General features: G+C 40.4%; 1 protein-coding gene across 2 annotated transcripts in view; it reads right to left on the bottom strand.

Moving 5' to 3' along the window:
• Nucleotides 1-14,269, bottom strand: part of LOC113529075 (capping protein, Arp2/3 and myosin-I linker protein 3) — a 66,983-nt gene that overhangs the window by 8,581 nt on the left and 44,133 nt on the right. For both annotated transcript variants that reach the window (XM_034301831.2, XM_034301830.2), the window contains exons 29-36: nt 13,444-13,563; nt 12,825-12,891; nt 12,273-12,460; nt 6,653-6,732; nt 3,407-3,580; nt 2,427-2,628; nt 702-1,719; nt 410-525 (exon numbers count right to left, since the gene is read on the bottom strand). In XM_034301831.2, coding sequence (XP_034157722.2) covers nt 410-525; nt 702-1,719; nt 2,427-2,628; nt 3,407-3,580; nt 6,653-6,732; nt 12,273-12,460; nt 12,825-12,891; nt 13,444-13,563 — 1,965 coding nt within the window. The remainder of the gene's footprint in view (nt 1-409; nt 526-701; nt 1,720-2,426; nt 2,629-3,406; nt 3,581-6,652; nt 6,733-12,272; nt 12,461-12,824; nt 12,892-13,443; nt 13,564-14,269) is intronic.

Below are 14,269 nucleotides of genomic sequence, written 5' to 3'. Positions count from 1 at the left end.
TGTTGATAGTAAGTATTAAGCACCCAAGTATTAACCACTCAAATAGGGTGCTATATTTCTTTTGCATTCTACATAACACCCACACAAGGAGTATTAAGTACTAGGCATGATAACCAGAAGACAATAAACAATTAAATGCGACAGAACAGTTGGAGTGTTTATATTGCTCAGTTGCCCCATATGAGTGCAGGAACAGTTACGGAAAAATGTAATAAAAATCTAAACATGACTGGTAGAAGAATAGGGTAAATTGTGTGCACAGATTTTCTAGGTTTAAAAAACTCAACACATTGCTTGACATCAGGCTGTAATAATATTATTTCATTTGTAAATTCATATCTGGAACCCTTAACGACAAACTGCAAACGGTGAACAATCCAAGAATGTGCACCCACAGATACCCGCATACCTTTGCTGGTATTGGAGGATGGTGTGCATCTGTTTCTCTTACTCGCTCCATCCCTCCATCTTTGTCTTTCCTTTCCACTCGGAAACTATTGTTCTCTCCAAGTTCATCCTCAGTACCTGAAACACATTAAAAAAAAAATCAAATAAAAAACACACTCCCAGTTAATAAAAATGTAATAAAAATGAGCACAACGTGACATTCGTTGTTCAGTTTGGGAACTCAGACAGGATAGAATAATTGAAAAACTATATAACAAATATTTATTTTAGATGTTTAGGAGATGTTGCAGTACCTGAGCTCTCCTGCAGAGGTCTCTGTCTGAGTTTGGCTAAGCTGGGCTTGCTGCTCTGCGGAGGTGGCTCTGGTTTGGATTGGCACAGTATGAGACGCCCCACTGATGTCCCTCTGGCGCTTATCCCCCTACATCTCTCGTCTGATGGACATGGCTCAGTCCGGTGTTCCATTTGTAGATCTGAGGGTGGGCTTCTTTCCATCGGCTGCTCCCAGGAGCCTGAATCAGAGTGTGTGTCTGTAATTATAGATGCTTCACAGTGAATTCGCTTATCTGCATCTGTGCAGATTTCCTTCTCAGCAATGGGGGATGGCATCCTGTGCTGCCCGTGTGTATGTCTGTCTATCTGTCTGTCCATCCACTGCCTCTCAGACTGCCTGTCCACCTGCCTTAGGTCTGTCCACTGCGTGTCCGTCTGCTGTTTTGGCTCCGCCCACTTCCTCTCTGCCCCTTTTCGCGTATCTAACCACTGTTTCTGTTGAGCCTCGGCCTGCCTGTCGATCTGCCTCAGCGTGTGTCTGTCCAACTCCCTCTCTGAATGCCTGTCTGCCCTCCATAGACTTTGCCTGTCTAACTCTCGGTCTATCTGTCTCAGAGCCTGTCTGTCTAACTCTCTCTCTGCCTTCCACAGGGTCTGCCTGTCTAGCTCCCTGTCGATCTGTCTCAAAGTGTGTCTGTCTAACTCTCTCTCAGCAGGCTTATCTATCTGCCTTGACGTTGGTCTGTCTAGCTCCTTTTCCGTCTTCCTCAGGGTCTGCCTGTCTGCTTCTCTCTCTGAGGCTTTGTCTGTCTGCCTTGACGCTTGCCTTTCCAGTTCTCTGTTTATGTGTCTCAGAGTTTGCCCATCTGTCTCACTCTCAGATTTCCTGAGATTTTGCCACTCAAGCTCTCTGTCGATTTGTCTTTGCCTCTCTGCCTCCCAGCTTGTCTGTCTGTCTCCTGGACGTAATGTCTGCCTGTCGATCTCTCTGTCAGCTGTTCCTGAGGATGGGTCATGGTCAGGCTCCATTTCCGATTTCTGTAATCACAAAAACAGGACAATTGTAACTGCTGGCAAATTGCTGTGGGATAAGAAGAATAAAATACTTCGGGATGACTTTGGGGTGGTAACTCCATTTTGCATACCAGCTGTCATTGATTATTTTCCTATAACAGCATGCCTGATCATGTTTATTCCTAACCTTTTGACTTTGGTCACCTATGAGAAACAAGTGACCCCCAGGGGATTTTTAAACTCTATGCTCTTGACAGCAAAAGTATTGTTGGTATTCTGCCAGTGTAGAAGAGGTGTATGGATTTAAGGGGTTTTAGGAGAATAATGTGCTGATTAGAGCAGAATCCTAGCACTTACTTGAGTTTTTTATACATACTTGAGTTTTTTTTTGCTTACTAACTGTGATATGAACTGACAACTTTCCTGTTATTAAAATTTTGTCAGTTCACATGTCAGGACTGGCAAAGAGCCACAGTAAAAACTTCAGCTGCTCAGACATGTGCTGGGATTGTACTATTAGGATTAGCACTTGATTCCACTAACAGATGGTAAGAAAATGACACAGCAATCACTAAGGTAATTAACATCACACGTTTTTTTTTTTTCTTATATAACACCCATACTTATTTCACAAGCTTCATATAACAACTATATACCAACTATCAAAGCTCCACAATTCTGAACTTGACAACCATTTTCTTAAGTGTGTTAGCAGTGGACATGGACCGTACCATTTTGCCAGTGTAAAAGGGGTGTTTGTTTGTCCTGAATGTGGACAGTGGCATTCCCTGGACAGATCGTATCTCCATCATCCCTACTCTGGCCTCGTCCATTTTCTGGTCCTCTACTTTCCCATCAGCTTCACCTGGGCAGCCACCTCTACCAGGTATCCTGGGGGGCTGGAGAAGAGTGTAGACATTCTCAAGGGCATTCCTGGATAAGGTCAGAAAAATGGAGGGTCAGATTGGAAAACAAAGAGTATCATCATCTTATTATTAGGTTAGTTCTCATTACAGCATTATTGAGTTATCTTCCCTGCATTAAAGAAGACTGAAAACTCCAATCCACTTTCACACTGCCTATTAACTTACTGTGCTTCCGATAACTGCATGTGCCGAAACCCCCTTCTGACCATTTTCTAAGAATATATACACACATACTATCTGCTAACACTGAAGTCACTCCATGTAGAACCTTGGAAAGGAACCCAGAAAGAAACCGCCCTGGAAGGATGGTCTAGAATGTAAGGAAGTAGACCGGAAAGATACGGAAGTGGAGGACCACCAGGATAGCTTGATCACTCGTGTTGGTGAAGATGAGTGTAACGTATCGGGTAGTATTTATAGACTACCCATGTGAGGTCACGGTCCCAAGGTGAAAACTTGGTGAAGCTCTCAGCAAGGAAATGAGTACATTGAAAGACTTCAGTAATTCCTAAGGAAAATGCTCTCACGGTTGTCAACAGTTACAAAATGCTCTCACGGTTGTCAACTTCCATTTTTTTCCTTACAGTGTCAAGGGAAAATCTCTAATTTACACAAATCTCTCAAATGTGCCTATGTGGTTTCCAACACGTTATGACCTTTTGTTCATAAAAAAAATGATGTCGCTGAAAACTGCAGTTTTTATTTTTAGTGTTTTTACAGGTCACACAGATTTTAAAGCAAATTAGCCCCCTGCGTAGCTGCTAGATTACTAACTGCTGACTGACCCAGTGGGAGCCGTGGCAACGGTCCGACAATCCTCGCTACAGGCTACACCCACTGAATCCGACTCCTGATTGGACAGTGTGGAATTCCGGTTCCTACGGAAACCGAAGATAGCCAGCATGTTGCGTCTCTTCTTTCGTCGGAGGGAGTGGGCCTTGTGAAGAGAGGATAACTGACTGAGAACAAGAGATAGAAAAAAATAGAGAGAAAAGGAAGAGAAAAGGAAGAGAACGAGCAAGAAGATAATATATTAGCTAAAAATGTTTTTGTGCATGTTTTTGACATCAACCATGTTCATTTTCTCATTCACAAATGTAATTATAATAGACTTTTAGTGTTCTTAGGTCAAAACCAGGAAGTACAACTAAGAGCAAGGAAACATGGAGCACGAGAAACTAAGGCTCAGACTTTGCAATGAGACTAAAACACAACAGCAAATGTGAAGATAAAGTAATCAAGGGCTTAACATAGAACATGTGGACACAATCAGGAAACACACCAATGACAGAATCGATGACGGGACCAAAACAAATGCTGCATCCCAATTCACCTACTTATACTACACTCTTTTTTTTGAAGAAAAAGTACATACTTTTGAGTGTGTAGCAAAAGAGTACGCAAGTACTGGGACCTACGAACACGTCATGTAACGGAGGAGAACGTTGTTGCCTAGTAACGCACACTATCATCTTAATCATTGCATTTCAGCTTTTCTTCATTCATTAATCCTTAAAATAAGTTCCTACACTTAAATACTGAAGACACATCACTGACATTACACTCATCTGCCATGTTTGCAGGTTGAATTCGGCGAAGCAAACCATCACAAAACTCCTCCTCCTTCACGCAAGTAGTTGTGGGCAATATTAGTGAAATAAGTGTCCATGGATCCACACTTCGAAAATCTACCGGAAACAGAAGACCATCCGGATACCTTTGGGATACTTATTTCAACATACTATGATTTGGGACACACTAATTCTAATCTCGGATACTATTTAGGGCGGATAGTAGGCGAATTGGGATGCAGCAAAAGATACATGTAGTGAACTCTACATTTTTTAACTTAACATATGTGACACTTACAGTAATAAACTAAACCAAATCAGAAAAGAACATTCTTCTTAGGTCATGCAGCTTCTAAACAGCTTCCATTTTGCTTCTATGGTCCTTAATAGACAGTATATTACACTATATTACCAAAAGTATTCGGTCACCTGCCTTGACTCACATATGAACTTAAGTGCCATCCCATTCCTAACCCATAGGGTTCAATATGATGTCGGTCCACCTTTTGCAGCTATTACAGCTTCAACTCTTCTGGGAAGGCTGTCCACAAGGTTGAGGAGTGTGTTTATAGGAATCTTTGACCATTCTTCCAAAAGCGCATTGGTGAGGTCACACACTGATGTTGGTCGAGAAGGCCTGGCTCTCAGTCTCCGCTCTAATTCATCCCAAAGGTGTTCTATCGGGTTCAGGTCAGGACTCTGTGCAGGCCAGTCAAGTTCATCCACACCAGACTCTGTCATCCATGTCTTTATGGACCTTGCTTTGTGCACTGGTGCACAGTCATGTTGGAAGAGGAAGGGGCCCGCTCCAAACTGTTCCCACAAGGTTGGGAGCATGGAATTGTCCAAAATGTTTTGGTATCCTGAAGCATTCAAAGTTCCTTTCACTGGAACTAAGGGGCCAAGCCCAACTCCTGAAAAACAACCCCACACCATAATTCCTCCTCCACCAAATTTCACACTCGGCACAATGCAGTCCGAAATGTACCGTTCTCCTGGCAACCTCCAAACCCAGACTCGTCCATCAGATTGCCAGATGGAAAAGCGTGATTCATCACTCCAGAGAACGCGTCTCCACTGCTCTAGAGTCCAGTGACGGCGTGCTTTACACCACTGCATCCAACGCTTTGCATTGCACTTGGTGATGTGTGGCTTGGATGCAGCTGCTTGGCCATGGAAACCCATTCCATGAAGCTCTCTGCGTACTGTACTTGGGCTAATCTGAAGGTCACATGAAGTTTGGAGCTCTGTAGCAATTGACTGTGAAGAAAGTCGACGACCTCTTTGCACTATGCGCTTCAGCATCCGCTGACCCCTCTCCGTCAGTTTACGTGGCCTACCACTTCGTGGCTGAGTTGCTGTTGTTCCAAAACTCTTCCATTTTGTTATGATAAAGCTGACAGTTGACTGTGGAATATTGAGGAGCGAGGAAATTTCACGACTGGATTTGTTGCACAGGTGGCATCCTATGACAGTTCCACGCTGGAATTCACTGAGCTCCTGAGAGCGGCCCATTCTTTCACAAATGTTTGTAAAAACAGTCTGCATGCCTAAGTGCTTGATTTTATACACCTGTGGCCAGGCCAAGTGATTAGGACACCTGATTCTGATCATTTGGATGGGTGACCGAATACTTTTGGTAATATAGTGTATTTGCTCTTTTCTACTTACACAGCTAAAAACCCTAAGACAAAATTTGTGTTAATAAATGAGTGTCTAAGGATTTTGTACAATACTGTATAATCATACAGTGATTACAATTCCATTAAAATACATTTTTAATTTGCCAAATTTTGGCAAAAGCAAATAAATACTATTATGTTAATATTCTGAAAATGGAGCAACAAGATGGCATAATCAAAAGAAATCTGGTCAAATGCACAGTCTCTGAGATCCTGGAACCCACAATCGCTACATCATCATTTATTTGAAAAAAAAAAAAATTGATTTGTCTTTCAGTAAATTACACCAACATGTCCACAAATGCCAATATTGCAATATTAGGCATTTACTTTTCAAAATTGTGCCATTTACATCCAGGTCTTGTTGTAAACAAATTCAAACCTTGTAAGATACCAACGCTGCGTTATGACTAATGTATCTTACAAGGTAAAGTTTAATATTTAAAAGTTGAACATCACTATTTATGACCCGAATATTTAGACCCGCTGCATTATTTATCTGGGATGGCGCGCTCTCATCGGCCCACAGAAACCCCCATGATTCCATGCAGCTGTTGCCTGGCAACAACATGAATACTCTGAGAGCCTGGCAGGTTGCTAGGCAACAGCGTGCGCCGGCACAGTAGGGCACATTTAGAGCAGATTCATTAGAAATGTGTTTAACGGGAAAAAAATGTAATTACAGTAAAAGCATCTACGGTATTCCTCTAGAGACTCATCTGTCTGGCTGGTAAAGTGTGTGTGTGTGTGTGTGTGTGTGTGTGTGTATGTGGGGTACCTATCAGGTAGAACTCGCTTGCTGTAAAAATCAGGCAGTCCATCATCCAATGGAGTGACAGATCCATTTTCAGTACAGTGCTGAGAGAGAAAGAGAGAAAGAGAGAGAAAAGAAGATGTAAAGATTAAGTTGTATGATTGTTAGAATTACTTTTAACAGTAACTGCAAATTTTCTGCACATGTTCTGGTTGTGTCTATAGAAAATTGTATTACATGTAAACATTACAAAAAATAATGCTCAGTTCAGTATCTTTTTTTTTTTTTTTTAAAGAAATTTATTACTGACTAATATTCAGGTTATTTCTAACCTAAGAGCAACCAGGTGAAACTGACTGCTCCATGTAAATATAAAACTAAAAGCTGTTGCCACATTCCCCTCATGTCCCTTTACACCTCTCCCACCTGTAGCCTATGGACATCTGCTATCAGAAAGAAGGTCTCAAGCCTGGGAAGAAGGTTTGTGTGTCTATTTCCATTCATATTCTTTATACTTCTAATAATAAAGATCAAGCCACGTTGGCTATTCTAGCTTTTTATCAAATTAAAGTAAGTGGGCCGATGTGACATCCAGTGCCATGCAGTGAACAGAACATGAATACACTAATATTTGAATAGTGCAATAATAAGACTTGAGCAGGACTAACTGCAGTGTTTTCTGGACTACCACAACATTAATGAAGGCTAATGGAAGCTGAGCTCACACTGGATGAAAGCCAGAGACCATCACAGAAAAAAAAAAGATGCCCTGAGGTCAAAAACAAGATTCTAGTATATGACATATGAATTATTCAGTGCAATAACATAGTTTACAAAGACCAGCATTGTGTTCAGCTGAATTATGAACAGTTTAGCGAAATATGTTTCTCCAAATATGAGATTTCTGAGGTCATAATTTTTCCTGGTTTCTTCCACATCCTATAAGATAGAAGTGTAGCACAATGCCATCATGTATATGTAGCTGTATGTGTTTTGTGCTCAAAATAGTTTGTATCTGTATTTAAACCCTAAGTGGGAGTGGTCTGTGTTGGAAGTTTTTATTTTTTTGGTTAACCCTACCAGATCATAACTGTAGTCAACTCCTGAACCAGACGCCCTTGACCTGTAGAACTTTCTGGACAGCCTTCTATCTTCTGTCTAATGTGACTGAGTATGCAAGTTAACTATTTTCCCCAAATTAACAAACTGCTATTGAGGCTACAGTTGACAACAGTAACAATCTAATAATCCGTCCATCCATCCATCCATCCATCCATCCATCCATTTTCTGCACTGCTTATCCTACACAGGGTTATGGGGAGCCTGGAGCCTATCCCAAGGGACTCAGGGAGACTCATCCCTGGACAGGGTGCCAACCCATCGCAGGGCATAATCACACACACATTCACACACTATGGACAATTTAGAGATGCCAATCAGCCTATAGTGCATGTCTCTGGCCTGGGGAGGGAACCGGAGTACCTGGAGGAAACCCCCAAAGCACAGGGAGAACATGCAAGCTCCACGCACACAGGGCAGAGGCGGGAATCGAACCCTCAGCCCTGGAGGGTTAATAAAATTTTATCAAAAAATTTTCTTTAGTTTTTGCATTTATAAAATGACAGAACACTTACAGTGCTGCCGCGAGTCAAACTGGGATCCTTTATGCAGTATTTCATTATAATGACCGCATGACTGATGAACAATTTCTTATAATAATGTTGGAGAACGATCATTTAAGACTGACAAAAAACACATGCAGTGATGAATGTACAAGTTTTAGAATATCATATTTTTAAAATAGTTTTTGGAGAGCCACACTGCGTGCACAGTCTGCATAAGATATATGAAGCAATAACTGAAAGCATATTTATTTTATTTGTAGAGAAATATGGTATGTCTTCGGTGCTCAGAAAGGCAGAAGATCAAATATTTCTCACTAATCTCCCATTAGTATTAGGTAAAGCTCTTTTTTTAAGTTCTGCAAGCAGGGTTGCCAGGTTTGGTTTATAATGTCTGAGTATATCAGATATATACTGCAAATCAGAAAGGTGCACTACTGTTAATTTTTTTCCCCCAAACAGACTGAAAAAAGAAGAAAAGAAGAAGAAAAAAAATGACTATGCCCAAACATTCTGGGCAAGTTTAAAGTCTTCTGTGCAGTTTTTGAGTTGTAGCTGGGGTGGGAATATTCGCTGAAACCTGGCAACCCTCCCCAGGAGTTTCTGTGTGCTTTTCTTTATTAAATCCTCATGCTTGCGTTAATTAATTTTTTCGTATCTGTATTCATATTCATTTTGGACTCTGTTAAATGCAAACAATGTATTCATATTTGCTTGCATCTCTACTACTGTTGTAGCTGAGCGTTGTGGCGCAAACTGATGTCCAGTCAGGTGATAGTATCTAGGGGTTTGGCTGTTCTGGAAGGAAGGAAACCAATCATTTTTTTCTTTGAGTAATAGATGTATTGGGAGTTTTTTTTTTATTATTTCTGCTCCACCTATATATTTTTTTTATTTTTGCTCTGAAGGAACTTCAATGAAATATTACTCCTATTTGCCCTGTATTTTGGAAGCCTTGCTTGCCTTGTTGGGCCATTTGTTTGCTCTTCTTTGGAGTATTTTCCTCCAGCTTATGACATGACCACATCCCTATAAACACCTCAGTATTGTTTGGTGTTTTTTAAAAAAATATCTAATCACTTCCATCAGATCCTATAGGATCCTTAACCTTGTAGAATATCTAAATCCATGATTAATGTAGGTCTTCTGGCACACAATATGCACTATAACACATAAATATCTCTTCATTTTCCAATATCTACATGTACTTCACCAGGATTTCTCTCCTTGCAGTGTAACTTGGGCGGGCCTAATTTTGACAACGACAAGATTAATGACTGTTGTCCTTCCCACTTTACGTAGCAGGCTTGAAGTTTTGGACAAAGCAGTGATTTATCTGTTTTTTCCTGGGCTTTTTAATAGAACACTCCAGTTTGCTATGATACATACACTAGACTGGGGTGGACAAATCGCTAACCTGTGTGACTCTCTATCCAGACGTTTTATTCGTTTTTATTCACAGCTGCACTGACAGACAAACAGGTTCAGTATCCTGTTGATATAACACTCATTCAGCAACTGACCTTCACAAAAAATTTCTTTTGATATGTTTCTTTAAACATAGCATGCTCTGATTGGTTGATATATTCTCAGAGGCTGTGGTTTGGATGGCTGGTCACCTGGTATGATTCCTTGATAGCACCATGTGTGCTTTCTTTTTGTGGTGCTTTCCATGTTCCAAACTTTTGACTAGAAAGTCCAGGTAGTCGTATCCTATCGACATAATTTGGTCAGCCAACTGTGTTTAGAGTGCATTGGTTGAGTAGATGTATGAGGTGAAAGGGGTGTGTAATGGCTTAGTGGGTTGCAACCCACTGCATTCAAACTGGGGGCTTGAATCCTGCCTCCGCTCTGTGTGCACGGAGTAGGCATGTTCTCCCTGTGCTTTGGAGGTTTCTTCTGGGTAATCTGTTTTCCTCCCCCAGTCCAAAGACATGCACTGTAGGCTGACTGGCATTTCCAAATTGTCTACAGTGTGTGTGATTGTGTCCTGTGATGGGTTGACACCCTGTCCAGGGGGTCCCCCGCCTTGTGCCCTGAGCACCCTGGGATAGGCTCCAAGCTACCCCACGACCCTTAGTAGGATAAACGGTACAGAAAATGGATGGATGGATGGATGGATGAGGTGTATTGAAGTGGACAGGGCAATGTCCTACAATTTCTAGTGATAAGCAGCATCTTTAATTAATGCACAACAGATTCCTCTACCTCTGTTTTGTTTAGTTTTTGTTTTTCTTCAGGCTGATACTGTGGTCTGCTCTGAACAGAAAAAGACACCAGGCAAGTCCAGAATGCACGTGTTGTAGAAATGTCATTTATCACTCTTACCAACCGTTGCAGTTCATTGATTTTGCTGAATGCATGTTGGAAAGAAGAAAGAGTCAGAAGTAGACCACATTATCATCATGAGTGATGGTTGGCCTTGCATAAAATTCCCTTAAAAAGAGGCACTCGTTTCAGAAGAAAGGTTTCATGGTCACACACACCTAACATACTGTATAAGAGATCTCTCTCACACACACACACACACACACACACACACACACACAAACATGGTAATTGTAACCGGAGGCTCTTTTAATATCTAATGCGTCTGGTGTACTGGATGCTTTCTATTATCAATTGCAAGCCACACTAAATTTAATGAATAAAACATTTTGATGCATTAGTGAGAGTCGAATGTTTGACTTATGAACATTTATTAATATATTCCTTGCACAGTGTGGTTACTTTCTGCTTCGGTTCATTATTCATTGAGTAATATATCCGTGTCTGCATAACTCTGCACTTGAGTCTTTTCCTGTGAATAAAATATTGAGAGAGGAATACGTGAGTTCACATAGATATCATGAATATTCATTATGGATGAGTAGAGTTGATGAGCCGCCATCATTCGAAAGGCACTTAAATTATGTTTTTCCTATTTAAATAGGGCCTTGACCTCTGCCTTTATTCATTTAAAGCTGAATTCAACACAAATTCAGAGCTTTTCGATTTCGATTAAGTGAAATTAACACATGTAAGGACAACACCAGGCCAATCCAAAGCCAGTAAGCCGACGAATGTTTTGATCAGCTCTACCCTGATTTAAAAAAGTGAATAAAAACTGCTGTAAACTTGCTTTAACAGCATGTGTGAATGATATGTGGGAATTTATGACATACAGTATGTACCTGCTATGGTATATACTGTATATCAGAAATTCCCACATATCAAAAATAATATAAATGAATAAAATAAATTTAAAAAAATAATAATAAAATAAAATAAAATGTAATAATAAAAATAAAAATGAAAATATAATAATAAAAATATTTTTAAATAAATAAATAAATAAATAAATAAATAAATAAATAAATGTAAGTCGCGGATAAGGGCGTCTGCCAAATACCAAAAATGTAAATGTAAATATACCTGAATTTCTATTAAACCTATTTCCTGAAAACTGCCAGCAAAGCAGTAGTACGTGCTCTTATTGTACAGTTGGACAATTATCCTCATAAATCATACGTCAATCGTGAGCAGGAATTTTTTTGTTGACAGATCTACTACCACCTACTAAAAATCTCAAAAATGTTACCTAATAATGGTAATAATCAGAGTTACTGGGTCATACTATATATAAATGAAAAGACATTAAATCACAGAGTGATTAAAACATGAATTAATCATGACAGACATGATCTCAAAGCTAACCTTAGCTATGGTAAGTTATAGCACAGTGCTGTTGAATTTTCAGTTCTGATTGGTCCAAAGGTGATGATTAAGTCTCTGTAGTTGCAGCTGCAAGGTTTCTATTAATTCTAATATCTTATCGTTCCTATCTTTTTTTTTTTTTTTTTTTTTTTTTGAAAAAGAGTCTCCAGTGACAAATCTAGCTTTTCACAGGAGAAAGAATTCAGGCCCACGTATAAGTTTTCCCACTTGGTCCATTAGAAAGTGGCACTCAAAAGACTTTCTGAACTCGATCCTGCACTGCTTGTCAAACAGGAAGATATTTGGGATCCGGTTGCGTCTCTCACCGAGTCGGATGAAAGGATGCCTCCTCTGTGCCTTCGCGGTGGCCTCGGCCTGACCCGTGTCACATGATGCAGAGGTGCACCCTGGGTTGGCAAGGCTGACAGGCCCTCCCATGATGCCGAGCGAGAGAGGGGCGAGGAGAGTTGAGCACCTGAGGTGGGAGGAGACGAGCTGGAGTCATCGCACAAGCCTGAGAGAGAGAGAGAGAGGGAGAGAGAGAGAGAAAAATGGTGTGTGAGAAGGAGAGACAGAGAGAGAGATACTGAGAGAAAGAAAGCAAATGCAGTGCTTCTAGTTGAGTTTCTTTGTATGCTCGTAAAATTTAAGGAGAGGGGGAGATAGAGAGAGAAGGAAAGAAAAGAGAGAGAGAGAGAGAGAGAGAGAGAGAGAGAGAAAAACCAAAAGGGCACTCTTACTAATGGAACCCCTGAGGGAAAAACAGGAAATTGGTTGATGAGTAGAGGAATGGAAAGAGATACAGAACAGACAGACAGAGAGAGAGAGTGAGAGAGAGTGAGAGAGAGAGAGAGAGACACACACACACACACACTCACTCAGTCTAGTGGATACAGGTCGGATTCGTCTGGTCCTGGAACTGCGCTTCTTAATGGCAATCGTGTCCTGCAGTCATTAACAAAGCATGTACATCATTTACTACTCATAAACACACACACACACACACACACACACACACACACACACACAAAGCACTATGGAAAATATACTCACAATCATAGCACACACACACAAACACACACAAAACAACGCATAAGAACAGAGCATTATACAGTATATACTGTACCTAGTGCAGGTTATAACTCACAGAGTGTAAAAAGGGGTTGGGTTTAAATGAATACATTATTAAGAGGTGTGGTTAAGTGTTCTACTGCGATAGCCAATCAAATCAGTTCCTCTCCTGCCCAATAAGAACTGAGCATGCAGAGTACAGTACAGTACAGTGACGGTTTCGCATTGACACGAATAGAGTTCATTTACAGTAAAGCGATATTACAAGAAACAGTTTGGCAATCTCACTGCCCCGCCTACTGTGTGGCTCCGCCCACATCAATGGAGACGTCTAGCTTTATTTATCCATCAGCTTTAACCAACAAATTTAGCTTGTTTTGGCATGAAAATAAAGTTTTACATACACACACACACACACACACTCACAATACTCGTGCCCAGCTCCTCATCAGTGATCTCGAGTGAGTCTCTGTGTCTGTGTGACCTTCGACCTGTACCGCCATCACACAGGCCATCCCACTGTTTGACCTGAGACACCTGCTGCGTCTGACACACACACATACACACACACACACACACACACAGTTAGAAAAGCTACAGCATGGAAGATTTTGGCATTTTGTATGTTCAAAGTGTGTATTAATCTCACGGCTCCATAGTCAATACAGCTTCAGAGATATTTTAAGGCTACATAATGCACACTAAGTATTAATGACAATAAAAAAAGATTCCTGTCTCTAACGAAATAGTTTTTATTTATCCACTTCCTGTAAAGTTTTCTTTAGCTGGATTCTATATTTCTACCCAGGATCCTAAATACCCAAATCCTAAATAGCTTCATATTCACTACAGATGCTCACTACATAGGGTATAACTCTTAGAAGATATATTTTGATTAAAAATTGATTGATAATTTGAAGAAATGTGTTCAAATTACGTCACATAAGTAATATACATATGTCGTTTACAGGTGTTAAGGGTCATTTAGCAAAAAAAAAAAAAGATTTAAGGGATTAAAAGTGGAACATGAGATTTGATATTGGATACAGAGATGTTAAAATTGATAACGAGAAAATCCATTGTGTGCCAAATGATATGATTGTGTGCCAAAAAACCCCACAAAAAAACAGTGAGACTGACATTTAATAATAAACGGATCCACCGTTTTCCTTACTGGGTTTTCTTTATGAGGTCAAATACCATAAATGTTGGCACCCCTATGGACGTTGCCTTCGATTGTTCAAAAAGTCTG

This window comes from Pangasianodon hypophthalmus, chromosome 30 (genome assembly GCF_027358585.1).
Source record: "Pangasianodon hypophthalmus isolate fPanHyp1 chromosome 30, fPanHyp1.pri, whole genome shotgun sequence".
Lineage (NCBI taxonomy): Eukaryota > Metazoa > Chordata > Actinopteri > Siluriformes > Pangasiidae > Pangasianodon > Pangasianodon hypophthalmus.
The sequence above is the reverse complement of the archived record's forward strand: the minus strand, read 5'-3'. Positions and strand labels throughout refer to the sequence as shown.